General features: G+C 31.5%; 1 protein-coding gene and 1 long non-coding RNA gene across 2 annotated transcripts; one reads left to right on the top strand and one right to left on the bottom strand.

The window, feature by feature from the left end:
• Window positions 1–2,858: 2,858 nt before the first annotated feature.
• Window positions 2,859–3,387, bottom strand: LOC135144442 (uncharacterized). The gene is made up of 3 exons (XR_010283139.1): window positions 3,243–3,387; window positions 3,044–3,191; window positions 2,859–2,977 (listed from the first exon to the last, which is right to left on the bottom strand). It is a non-coding gene; the product is annotated as an uncharacterized LOC135144442 (long non-coding RNA).
• Window positions 3,388–7,381: 3,994 nt separating this feature from the next.
• Window positions 7,382–12,884, top strand: LOC135144403 (deoxyribodipyrimidine photo-lyase-like). The gene is made up of 14 exons (XM_064076444.1): window positions 7,382–7,517; window positions 7,600–7,706; window positions 7,763–7,891; window positions 7,968–8,071; window positions 8,299–8,418; window positions 8,657–8,786; window positions 8,849–9,013; window positions 9,103–9,204; window positions 9,332–9,448; window positions 9,642–9,729; window positions 9,796–9,874; window positions 10,845–10,995; window positions 11,609–11,659; window positions 12,670–12,884. The coding sequence occupies exons 2-14, from the start codon at window positions 7,685–7,687 to the stop codon at window positions 12,765–12,767; spliced, it is 1,356 nt and encodes a 451-aa protein (XP_063932514.1). The 5' UTR covers window positions 7,382–7,517; window positions 7,600–7,684; the 3' UTR covers window positions 12,768–12,884.
• The last annotated feature ends 908 nt before the right edge of the window (window positions 12,885–13,792 follow it).

Below are 13,792 nucleotides of genomic sequence, written 5' to 3'. Positions count from 1 at the left end.
GACTTGCCTACCAATAAATTTTGGTTTTTTAACCTTTTTTCTAAGCTTTAAATAAAATTATAAAAAGTTGTAGCATCTACTTAAACCTACGAGGTCAAACAGCATTAAAAAGGTTATAAGCAATTTCAAGAAATAATTTGTGTAGCATATAGGAGTTTTAAGGAATTAAAGTTCTTCCCCATCTTACTCGTAGTATATAGCTATAGCACCCACTATAAGGTAGCGGAGGTTAACGAGAATTATTTAACTATTAATAACGTCGCTAAATACACAAACAAAAGGGCGCTAACCCGACTACTACACTCTACCCCTATAATATTATTTTATTTTTTGTCAGTTTTTCCTAAAACGTTTTGAAAAGGTATATTGGCACACGTTCGACCCTGCAATGCTCCGAAAAAAGAAAGATGCACGTAGTAACTCCGAGTATGCTTTGCAGATTATTAGACAAAAGTTACTTGAAAAGTTCATTCAGTCTACTATAGTAGAATAGCTAACTAGTATATTGAGCTCTAGAGGGCCCAGAAAGAGAGCAAGGACTAAACCTTGAACATCTGAGTATCCTAGAAATCTTTTTATAATTTATGTTTCGTCTATTTAAACCTTCAGTACTAGGACAAACTTAATAATGAAAATTTTATAAAATAAATTTTTTTTTAATTTGTTAACATATGTTTGTAGTCACTAAGTACACAAGTATATTTAAAATTATACTTACAAACTAATGATTTAGGTTAATGATGTACGGATCCCGACTAATTACTTGAGCGTATACCAAGGTCTGTGTAACCTATATTACGATTTTTTAAACTTAAATGACTTGTAGTTATATCCATATATTATCAAATAGATAATAGATTTTTTGATAACACCTAGCTTTGTATTTTTTAGCATACTTAGTGAAAAAGAAATTTAGGGTTGGCTAGGTCGCCTGACTGAGTGCAGGTGGAAATCTCCCTAGATTTCCCACCACTGACAATCGTCATTCACGTTACCTTTTCTCCTTTGTTTTCCCTCTTGACGGCTTCTTATTCCTGCCAACATATTATATTGTCTAATTGAAATATTAATTATAATGTTGAAAACTATTACAGATAAAACTTTCAAGGGAAAAAATTTTGTTAAGTTGAAAAACAAGCAATCATATTATGATAAATCACTACCCACTAAAATAGAAGAAGTCAATTATCTTTTAAACTATCGTTTAAGTAGTTACATTTATTACAACGACAATGAACGGTTATTTGTGCTCCTTAGAGAACTCCAAATCCGCATTGCTGTATTATTACAATTAAGGGGGCTTACTTCTAAAAATTTTTATAAAATAAAAACCCAGCTTCTTACTTTTCCATTTTCTCCTTACGTAAATGACGAACATATGGAAAAAATATTTGTTAAAATAATGGAAAAACTTAAGAAATGGTCTTCAAAAAATTCCGTAAAAACAAGATATTATGTTTTCTCCAAGGTAACGAGGTTTTATTAAAAAAAAAATTATTTTTTAATATTTTTACTAGAGCTGGCAACTAAGTATATTACAAATTTCTTTTCTTAATGACTCACTATACTTTATATATTATAGTTATATGTTAGTTGGTGGCTCTCTGGGTACTTCACCGTTATCGATTCGGATTTTGCACAAAGTTCTATGGAGTCTGAATTTTTTTTTGAAAAAAAGATCTTTATTGTAGCCCACTTCAGACACTTAACATAAGAAGGCAAAGACCTCTTGACCGCAAGTATGTGCCTTCTCTTCTTGGTAAAAAGATGATGTCAAAAATTTCCAACGAGGAGTTAGAAGATAACTCTCATTCGGAAGGTATTGTATATACCGATCCCAATAGTCCCAAAGAAAAAGTTACTACAAGTGAGGAACAGGAGGTGGAACTTAAAAGCCCTAAAATTATGGGCCTACGCTCACCGAAATCCCTAATCCCTTGGAAATCTTCTGCAGCATACAGGTCAAGAAAGCTTCGCAAAGTGCTTCCGACGATATATGACCCCAAGCAACGGGCTGTCCACGACATTTTAGAGTATATATTGAAAGATATTAAAGTGTTTGTGGTGCCACCGAAAGTAAGAAAACGCCATAATTCGGTGGTGGACGCAGCACCAAGCGAAGAAATAGAGCAACTCAGCTTAGTCGCCGACCAGTTAACCCACTTAACAGTTCACGCTGGCGGTAAATTAATTTCCACGGGATTTGACACTTGCCGTGTTGAGATGATCGATTCCCTTGTCGATGTTCATTCTTATGAAAATAAAAACGACCCCCCCAACGTAGACGGTCCTTAAGAAATGGCCGAGATTTAGCATATTGACTTGACTTGTGCACTTATTTAAAAATTTATGTATATTCTATTAGATAGTAAAAAATTAATAGAGCTTATCTGGGATGAGCCTTTCTTTTTCGGTCCTAATTGGTTGACCCACAAGATTGGTTAATACAAGGCCCACTCTTATTATACCAAATTTTATATTGTGACATTCTGATTTAAATAAAGTACAAAATTATATTTCATTATTATTATTTGCCTCTAATCTTAAAAAAAATTTTTATAAATAAAATAACTTTATTAGATGAAAATATCCACATAAAGGATGCAGAGAAGTTGTAAAGAACTTTTCTGAGTCTAAACAAAAATCAGGATTCCCGCTGTCATCCAAGAAACACAAATTTGTTAAGGAACTCAGAAATATGAATATTTTTATAAGTGTCTTAGTAATAATCGTAAGGGCCCTCTTAAGCCTAGTTGTGTTAAATTACAAACGTTGTAAATATTAGCAGGGTTCAACTGCTAAGTATAATTCATAAAAATAAATTTTTTTTTAATATATAACAAAGTTTATACCTATATTTCTGCGCATGCAAAAAATAACGAAGTTAAGGAGAACCAAAACCTCCTTTAGACGAGAACAATACCAGCAATTCAACTCGGTGAGCTCAAGGTTAAGAGTAGTTAAGCTTTTGAGGTTTCTGTGTAGTTCAAAGAAAAAATTAATAATATTAGAGAAAACTTAAGTAGACCGATTATAAAACGACCTTATATTGAAATTGGCTTCAAGAGTCAACTCCTTTAGTTTAACTTGTCCTCTGCTGCATGCTTTAGTGGCTCGATGCCTCGAAGTTTACAGGTGTAACTCAGAATAAGGTACGGCAGTGTCTCGCTGTCGAAGTTCAATATCCGTCGCTAAAAAACTATGTAGTATTGGCGAAAGCTAGAGAAAAAAGAGAAATGTACGAATAAATTGCAACTGAAGGGGCTTAAGGCAAGCTAGAGGATCAAGATTGCTGAAGCGCGGAAAGTGTTCAAGGTGAAGCCCCACGAGATCAGTAAGACTACCAAGCCTTGAAAAGATTTCAGTTTTGCAAAAAAGAAGTGGCCCGAAGTGAAAACTTCTGCAAATAATATATCAATGAAAAACCTTTAATAAACTGAAATACACACAAATATAATAAACGTACACAACTTTAAATTTAGCAGAAGGTTAATAATATAGGGCAAAGTTAGCTCTCCAAGGCCTTACAAAATTTAAAGCTATTAATTAATAAAGTTAACTAATAAAACAAATAATTTGTAAAATAACTAAAGAAATCTTCAACAGAAAGAGAAATTTTACAGAATAAAGAGAATTCGGTAAATCGTACTCTTCTATTAATAACATATATATAACATTAAATAGATGGTTTTTATATTAATAAGAAAAAAAAATAATTATAACTTGAACAATAAAGCTAGTAACAGTCAAACCTCAAAAAAGTTACACTTAGATAACTCACGTTATTATTAACTGGTAATAATAAAAAAAACTCGTTTAAAAATCAGTGAAATACGTCTTTGAAATTTCATATATAACATAGTAAGTGATAATAAAAATAGTGCAGCCCAAAAAAAAAACCAATTTACTTTCTAAAAAAGGTAGTAATATTTAAAAAAATAATATAAAACTCTTTAAAATAAATCTGTTTTTCTTAGTGATCTTTCATGAAGGGGGAATAAGGCAATTTATAACAAAAAGAAGAAAAGATTTACCTCCTAAGATGCTGATAGCAAGCTCCATTTTGAACAACTAAAAAAAATATAAAAAAAATTACGGCGGGTCGCTAGATCCGGTGCCCACCAGAACTAATAAACAAAGTTACATATTATCATTAATATAAAAAAACTATATAACATAACAATAAATAGATTATTTATTATAGTTACTGAAAATAACTTAAAAGTAAAAGATTTCATGTTTTGCTCTTGTTAGAGTAAGCTTGTAAATTTTTTCTTAGAACTGCACTTTAATATTACTACCTCAAACCCGATGTTTTTGGACATATGTATTCAAAAATAACTAGCAGGGAATATTATAAGAATTAATTACTAAAAAATAATACACAAAAGTTGTATAGGAACACTTCTTTGTATAAGCGTCCCCTCTCGTATATATTTTATTAACCCACTTTTAGTCACTCGCAGCCACTAGTAATCTTTAAACCGTAAAATTCGTATCAAAGTGAAGTCATAACTCAAAACCCTTATAGAAAGCTTTCTCTAAAACTTAGCTTAACTTTGTAAAAATAACTTCAATATGACGCTAACATTATGTTGAACTCCTTTGTACTTTTAGAATGATAGATATAAGTTTACTTATACTGCCCTTATCCGACTTTCTGTCTATTAAAATATTTACTATAAGGTTAATACTAAAAATAAGGTGTTTGGCTACTTTAAAAACACAATAGGTTTCTTTAACGTACAATTAAAATTAAATTAAAGGTTGCTATTAACAACTTAAAAGGTCATATCAACCCTCTGCTAGGGATCTAGGGATAAAGTATAGAATTCTCTCTACCTAAAAAAAGAAGTACAAAAAGCTATTACTTTTATAAAATTACCAAGTCATTATTACTTTTTCTATTCTTTTTAAATGGAATTACATAGGGTTTACTTGAATTAAACGGTTCTTCTTTCAAACTTAGCCGCGAATTAATCGCAATGAAAGATAAATACGCAGTAGTGCGACCCGTTTCTTTCTCAATGATAGCTCCCTTGATAAGCTCGCTGGAGTGGAGGTAGGAAATGTGGATCTGTAAGACCGTTTAGGTTGTGTTACATAACGGCCCAGATAATCATGAAGAGTTAAAATAAGATCCATTATTTCTTTTACTTCTTTTATAATTACAGTACGGGTTAAGAGTCTCTAGATTTGGGTAAAAACTAGAAGCTTGATAGTCGTGATGTGTGCAATAACCCCAATATAATAAAGTGGGCGAAGGTTTTTTAACGCAAAATAGGGTGGAAGTATAATAGCTAGTCTAGATATATGGAGTAAGTTTAAAAAAAGTTAGGCTAGTTAAACAAATGAAAATTACCCTCTTATATAACACCAGGTGGAAAGATGGAATGTACCTAACCTAGTCATTATCATATAATATTTCTCTGCTTAAAAAGTAGAGAAAAGACAAAGACCTTTGCAGGTCCTCTGGGCCAACATATAACTACAACAAAAAAGAAGCGGTTAACCCCGAAAAAGAAAGAGAGGTTATTTATTTATTTATTTACTATTCATTGCACTGGAATGCCACATTCGTTCTGAGTAAAATGATTTATACTGCTTAATCTACATTCCACCGTGTGAGCGGGTCCGGGAGAGCCCTTTTCCTGCAAAGAGGCTGCCTTCGAGACCATGATAAAAAGTGAAACTGCCAAAATAAATAATTACCTCAAAATATTTTTTAGATCATGTGAGTAAGCCTTCACCAGCTTTATGGATACAATAACAAAAAAACTTCTTAATTAAACTACGTCACTATTATTATACAGAAACTGTTTTTAATATGTCATAATTACTATCATAGTTGCGATAATATTTTAGATTGATTTTATTATTCGACCACTTCTATATCATTAATATTTACCGCTAATATATAGTTTACTATCGCTAATATTATTACTATTTATTCATTGTTATTAGCAGAGTTATCGTATTAATTTTAAGTAAAATTTTAATCTAAAGTTATTGTCTAACATAGTAAGGAGATATTTCGGTAGTCTACTTAAGGGAAAGCAAGAGGGATTATTAATTACGGAATTAGATAGTAATCTGTTACTATGATTTACAGATGCTTTCATGCAGTCCTCAGTTAAGCGCTTGATAAACTATAAAATTGGTTCCAATTCGCATTCACGATGTAATTGGGAGCATTTTATATACCAAGAAACTCCTGTAAACATTCGTAAATAGTTATTTAACATAAGTTGCAATCTTACGTTGGGGCAGAGGAATAGGTCCAAGGTACTTTTGCATAACATTGCTGGGTTTTAAAAAGCTTTGTGTATTTGTTATCAAGCTTAAGGGCACTTTTTTTTTTGTCTATCAGCGGATATTAAGCGGGTGTCGTATTTCTAATTTTTTTTTATTTAACCATATCTAATGTAAGCCTACCCATTAAGTAGTCATCCACGAAAACTCCGAGGCTTCGACTTGGTTGTTCTAAGCGAGGGGAATCGAACAAAAATTGGTTTTGTAGTTCCCTTTTCTTTCTTTTTTTTTTTTGATAAGCATGGCGTGGTTCTTTAATGGATTATCTGATTTTTTGTGCGTTGTCAGCCAACCTTCAAATTAGTTAAGGTAAAATTGGATATTATTAAATACAAGAGGCGGAGATTTTTAGCTGTACGTCACACATGTTTTTTTTAAAAATATTTATATATGCAATACATATTCACGCAAATTACTTTAAAAATTACTTAGTAGCTATTATATAGTAACCTCAATTATTCAAATTTTAGATCCTTACTGTAGATTGAATTCTAAACATATTGCTACAGTTATTTGTAAGATTATTTAAGTAGGTATTAGTAAGCGATTCATTATCGATATTAAGTTTAAACCCTGTTGCTCACCTTTTCGTTCTTGCGAAGTCTTGACCTAGCAATGCTAAGAGCAATACGCTATGTCTGCCAAAAACAAGGAGACTTCATAGTCAAGCATTGAGACCGTTTGCGGTTAATTTATTTACAGCTTTAAAGATAGCTATTAAATTCGCTACTCTAGTTAGCTTCTCGAAAACGTTGAAACTATTATGAAGTACAACAAAGTGCACAGAGGCCAAATTTTTTTAAAAATAACCCTGCCCCTCCCGTAACTTTTTAAAAAATAAATTTGAGTTACAGAGCTCTTAGCTTTATATCATCTGTAGTTGTGCCATTAATAGTTAGAATAGAAAATCTTAAAGATAAGAAAAGAACTTAAATATTAATATTACCGAATTTGATTTGAGCAAAAAGAATTCTTCACGATTTGCCCATGCGGGCGTTAACTTCTCTTTCAGGAAGTTGTTTTCACCACTTTCTGTTCACCGGTATTTTCGTAATGAAACGACGCGGGGAAGGGCAGCAGCTAAGTTCATCTTCTCGTAATCAGCGATGCCGTCACAAATACAGTTTTGACAGTTTTCCAAAAGTTAAAAAACTCCCGTCCCACCACTGTTCCCTCGAAAGTACTGTAAATAAACACCGTGTAAGGCAAGTAAACTTATTTAAAAGAAATCGCTTTTAGATTTAAAATTTAATTACTTTCCCCTGGTTTTTTTTTAATAAATTTTAGATTATTAAATCCTAACTCTAGCCTAGTTGAATTACATGAGTCCTACCCTACTTTACCTTCATCCAGCGAATGCGTCGCTTACTGGATGGAAAGAGATCAGCGTGTGGGTATAAGTCAACTTCTTCTAAACCTGCTTTTTTGCTTGTACATTCTTATAATTTAGGCGATAATCACGCTCTTTTGTATGCAAGTGAACTTTCACACAATTATAACTTGCCGCTGCAAGTGTTTTACTTTTACCCAAACTCCTTTCGGTTTCGTACCGCAAGATATGAACTTTTTCTGCTTAAAGGTTTTTTATATTCTTCTCAAAGTTCTTGATAACCTTAAACAAAACTTTTCTTAGTAATTTTTGGCATAACTAATAGGTCTTGCTGAAGTTGACTGGCGGCTTAAGCAACTTAACATTCCGTTTCATTTCATCCGAGGATCCCTTGAAGACGAAGTTGTTAACTTCGCTCAGGCCGAAAAAGTGTTTTAAATTATTATTTTAATTTTTTATTATTTACCTTACCGAAAATTTGTAGTTGTTTACTGACTTTTATTACGCAAATACTTCCATTTTAGTAGATTTTAAGTAAATACATTAACTTTTTATTATTTAGTAAAAACATGGGCGTAACTAAATATATTTTACAGTTAGTAAGTTTCTGAATATAGTCGAATTATATATATAACATGATAAATGCTTCTGGTTAGTTGGGGTGTGCCGTGGTAGATTTTTCTCCGCTAAAAGAAAAGCGCGAGTGGCGCCTAAAAGTTTCACAAGCTTTGAGTAGATTGAATGTTTCTTTAGTGGAGGTGGATGCCCATAACATTGTAAGCTTTATATTCTATTCATTTTATTCTACATATTTTCTTGAAGAACATTTAAAAAAATAAATTTGTTTAGTTATAATTAATTGAGTTTTTTATTTCTAATAACTTTAGCATTTAAGGTTTTTAACTTTAATTTGAGCCTCGAAATATTAATAGAATTTATAAGTAGCCTTTATTATAATAAATAACTAAAAATAAGAGAAAAGTCACTAATCAGAAGAAATACTATATTTTTTAGGTTCCCTGTTGGACTGCCAGCGACAAACAAGAGTACAGCGCCAGGACTATACGTTCTAAACTTTATCGTCATCTTAACGAATTTGCGCGGGAATTACCACCAATTTCAGTTCAGGCTGCAAATTTATATGGTAATTTACCTCATACTTTTACAAGTAATTTTTTTATTTATAGAAAATTTATTTACAATTAGAAAAAGTTAAAAAAAAAGATTCTATAAACTGGATAGAGATTATTGAGAGTGCCTCTATGGACCAAACAGTGGCGGAAGTCACATGGGCTTTGCCAGGAGAAGCCGCGGCCATGGAAGCCTTAGAAGATTTTTTATTAAAAATAAACCCGAGAGTTTGTTATTACGGTTTTTTAAAAAATATTTGTGATATAATAATAATAATAACTTTGAGAAGCGTAAATATTTACACTTTAGTAAAAATATATATTTACCAGCGGGAAAAAAAAATGATCCTAACGCCAAAGTGATAAGCAACTTAAGTCCTTATTTTAACTTTGGGATGCTCTCGCCTTTACGTAGTTTGCTTGTTGCTCAAGGTTCTTAATTCCCATTAATATATACTTCAAAAAGTATGTTATATATATAATAAGAATACTAATTATAATATTAATAATAATAAAAATACTATAACAATTTTAACTTTCAATATTTTTATATGAAAAGGCGCAGCTCATTTGAAAGGAAGGGAAAATATTAATGCGTTTATTGAAGAGTCGTTTGTCAGAAGAGAACTTTCCGATAACTTTTGTTATTATAACCATAACTATGATAATATAAACGGTTTGATTATATTATTTTCTTAGAACATTTTCTATTTAAAGTAGATTGTAGAATAATAAAAAAAGTTATCTTTTTTTAAGCGGTGTTATTTATGTTGATTGCATAATTATTACAAAAAGTAAAAATATAGTCATTAATGATAAGGAATCAATGAAGTTAGCCGGTTTACCTTTTATTATACGTTTTGTTTAAGGCGCACCTTCCTGGGCACAAGCCACGCTTCGGGCCCACCAGGATGATAAGCGAGTAAAATTATACTCTAAAAATCAACTGGAAAAAGGGTCTTGAAGCTTATTTGAATACAAGTTTTTTTTCTCGTTATATCCATGGAATGTATAAATTAATAGAAAAACTTACGACGATTTGTGGAACGCTTCACAGTTGCAGTTGGTCTACGATGGAAAATTGCACGGCTTTCTACGAATGGTATCCACAATTCTTCATAACTTTTCATATTAGCTAAAACCAAAGACAACTTTTATGTACCAAAAATTGGATGGAGTAACACTTAAGGTCAAATCACACAACTTGAGTTCTGCTATTCGGCTATCATTTTTTTTGATAGTGTCTCTGAGCGTTATACTATTTATTTAAAATATTTTGTTTAATTTTCTTTAATTTGGTAACATCTGGTCAATTCTCAGGCAGTTGCTGCTTATCATTGGGGTCTACTTCGCCCCCTTTCAGACCGTTCGAGCATCACACGTGCACTTTCCTTTGCTTCCTGCTTATAACCCCTATTCTTTTAAGCCTGCTCCTCCAGCACCGCTGTTGTTTCTGCATACACCTTTTTAGCGAAGGCAGCTCCAGAACTTTAAGAGCTGTCTAAATAACTAATGCTTTTCTTAGTGGATGTATGTCATATACCTTTAGCCAAGAATCCAGTTGGTGCGAGGCCAATGTACATTAATACAACTTTCTCTACTCTATGTTTGTACCTCAGAATAACACACTGCTCAGTTAGAAAAGCCGTGACAAGGGCTATGCAGGGTCCGTCCCCTCGTAAATTGCATAAGCCGGCGCGTCTTACTACATTCGGTCCTAAAGTGTTTCCCTAATTTTTTTGTATAAACTATCTTTTATCTTTATCATTTTGCATTTATATTCGCAACTCTCCACTTTTCTCGTTGCTTAACTCGGTTTTTTAAAATTTCTTTGAAAGTAAACTTTTTTTGAACCTTTCTTGCTATAATTGTTTGCCGCTCTAAACTTTTGATATTTTTTACAGCTGAAATACATTTTATTACAGTAATTTTTTAATCTAAGTGGTTAGAGTTTTTATGAAACTATCACAACACGACAACTTAATTTTGTGCTGAATTTTAAATTTATATATATAATGATTTTTTATATAAGCAATATTTATAAATGTGATAATCCTTATTTTCGATGACAGTATTGGGCAAAAAAGATTCTCGAATGGACCACCTGTGCTACCGAGGCGCTCAGTATAGCTATTTATCTAAATGATAAATACAACTTGGACGGGAACGATCCCAACGGCTATGTGGGTTGCATGTGGTCCATCTGCGGCGTGCACGATCAGGGTGCTATAACGATAATAATAATAATAATTATATATAAGGTGACGAAGAATATGTTGTCATTTAATTAAATTAAATTAACCTTACTTTCAAAAAAATATAAGATTTAAAAGAAGGCAGGCTTTAAAATATATATAAACAACAAACTTAGGTCAAGTATTTTGTACACTTATATATATTGAGAGTTATCAATACTTGTGTTGTAACAATTCTAATATGGTTAGGTCCTCAAAAATATTCTCAACGTCTAAAGATTGTATTGAAATTCGCACTTTAGTTGCAGTGTTATACAATATTTATAATAGTTTCAGAATATCGAAGTAATACTAAAACCTTGGATAAATCTTAGTGTCATCCGTAAATCTATTAAGCAAAAAAAAACTTTAAAACTCTATTAAAGAAATTGCATATCCACAAGCTTACTTAAAAACTACAATAGTATTATTTTTATATAGATATACGGAAATAAATTGTTTAGCAGTTTTAAAAATGACATTCACGAATATTGTATAGATTATAATATTATCTTTAGAAATAAAGTTAAATATTTTTTATATGTTTAATGTAAACTTTTATAGTACAGTTAATAACATATAATCTTTAATATTCGCTTCAGGCTGGAAAGAACGTCCGGTTTTTGGAAAAATTCGGTACATGAATTACAAAGGTAAAAAAAAATTCTAAATCCTTTATTATTAATATTGTTTTATGAAGTCTGATTATTGTGGTTCAATAACAAAACCCATATTTCAATATTGACATACTTTACTAAGACCAGATACCGATGCAAAGCTTTAAAAAATTGAAAAGAGTAGTTTAAGATTATTATCCACCTAGCAGGTTTGCATTCTACAAATTTTTACTATAAATAAACATTACAAGGTTATTTGCTCAGAGCTAATAATTGAAGTAGAGCCAGTTAGTTTAATAACAAGCCTTGTTTCCTTTAAATGAAAAATGTAGCTTTCGTTCGCTTCATAGGGCACTTAATAAACTTTATCAACTTAAATATAAAGTAAAGTGAAAATAAAGGTGGTTTAGCCATAAAAATTATACAACGTCTGTAGAATGATGTGTATTGTTCTGCGCTGTACCAGAATTTTCAAAGAACGAACTGCGCAATATAAACTAAGTTACTAGCAAAATAAGCAGTCTGGCAAAGTTTTACCGAACATCTGCACTACATATTATTAAAAGTTAAAGGTATGATTAGCCGTGGATAGAGCCCTCCTATTTACTACTGTTGCTTAGTAGAACAAAGTAGAAGAGTTCTTTGTTTTTAAACAGTTTCCACACCCTTATTTGTAAAGGTTTTGAAAAGTGTTAGCCAATGTACGCCTTGAACTGATTAATTCTGCTTCGTTTGGTCGCTATTCGTACTGTTAAAAAAGGCGAGTATTTTGTGACGCACGCTGCAATATGTATTACTAAAGACGTTTCGTTATATATTTGTGGCTGGCTTTAAATATTTGGGATAGTAAAATTAAGTTAATCAGCTTTCCTTTGAATTGAAAAATTTATTTTTGTTATCCATAGTACGATTCACTATAAGAGGTCAATAAATTTATTTTGCCAAGAAAATACAGAATAAATTTAAAAGTACGGTTTACATAAGCCACTGTAGATTTTTAGCCCAACTTTAGTAAAGAACCTTTACTAAAGATTGCTACCTTATAGGTTGCCAGCGTAAGTTTGATGTCCGTCAGTTTGTGGAACAATACCCAGAAGCCGTTGAAGAGTGTAAAAACGCTGGAGGGAAGTCTTGCGTTTCTTAAAAGAAAAAATATTATAACAATTCATACTTAGTTGTTTAAATTTCTATGTACTTATAACCACTATGGATTTCTTTACTTTCCTATTTTACTTTTAATGCAAAGGAGACTGTTTACATCTGGCACACCTTGAGAAGAACATTGAAAATATTTAAATAAAGTTTTATTGTATAAGATTTATACTCGGAAAAAACGCTTAAAACCTAATAAGATAGGATTTCGAACGAAACGCACTTTTATACAACTTAAATGCTAGTCATTCTCACTTTTTCAGTAAGGCTGGAAAAGTGATAACTATAACTTTACAGATAGATGTCTGGTTCATTCTTTATAGATAAGAAATATAAAATCTCCATTATGTGATATTACTAAGAATTATCGTGCCCCTAAAAAATCTTCCTACCCGCTTTTGTTCTTTATTTGCTTTTTTAATAAGAAAACGGTGTTCTTTACGAGATAGGAATAACCCTATTTTAAAGCTCAAACGGCATCAAAGGGGCATATAAAACTTAATATTATAATAAATAAGCCAGTAATTAAATTCAACAGTAAAATAGATTGTGCTGACAAGTGAATGATCCCACCAATCTTTATGAGGAGGTGCTAATGATTACTCCTGCAGACTAGAAGAATCATTATGGAACAATGACGACATATACATTTATATAGCACAATTCAAACACCTTTTCTACTGTTGAACACATGAAGCGCACTATACAAGCATTAAAATACGCTTATATTTGACTTGAATTAAGGTTAATTAAAGAAATTAAGCTGTTAGTACAATGCTTCTGTGACCCTTCGTGGGCAAACCAAATACGACCGCTAACTCACAATGGGCTATATACTTATTTTTAAGCTCGCAGTGATTAATGTTCATCTTATGTCAATAATACATATATCAAGGTTCTCTGGGAAACTAAATACCTCTAGCCTTATGTAAGGCATCTAAAAAGTTTGTACTAAAAATATTATAAATAGAAATTTCCTCACTTCTGAAATAAATACGATCTACACGAATACAAAAG

The sequence above is a fragment of the Zophobas morio genome, unplaced genomic scaffold, assembly GCF_036711695.1.
Source record: "Zophobas morio isolate AGI-343-1 ecotype UQ-CSIRO unplaced genomic scaffold, CSIRO_AGI_Zmor_V1 ptg000099l, whole genome shotgun sequence".
In the NCBI taxonomy this organism is placed as follows: domain Eukaryota; kingdom Metazoa; phylum Arthropoda; class Insecta; order Coleoptera; family Tenebrionidae; genus Zophobas; species Zophobas morio.
Note: the sequence above shows the minus strand (reverse complement) of the source record. Positions and strands in the feature narration are given on the sequence as shown.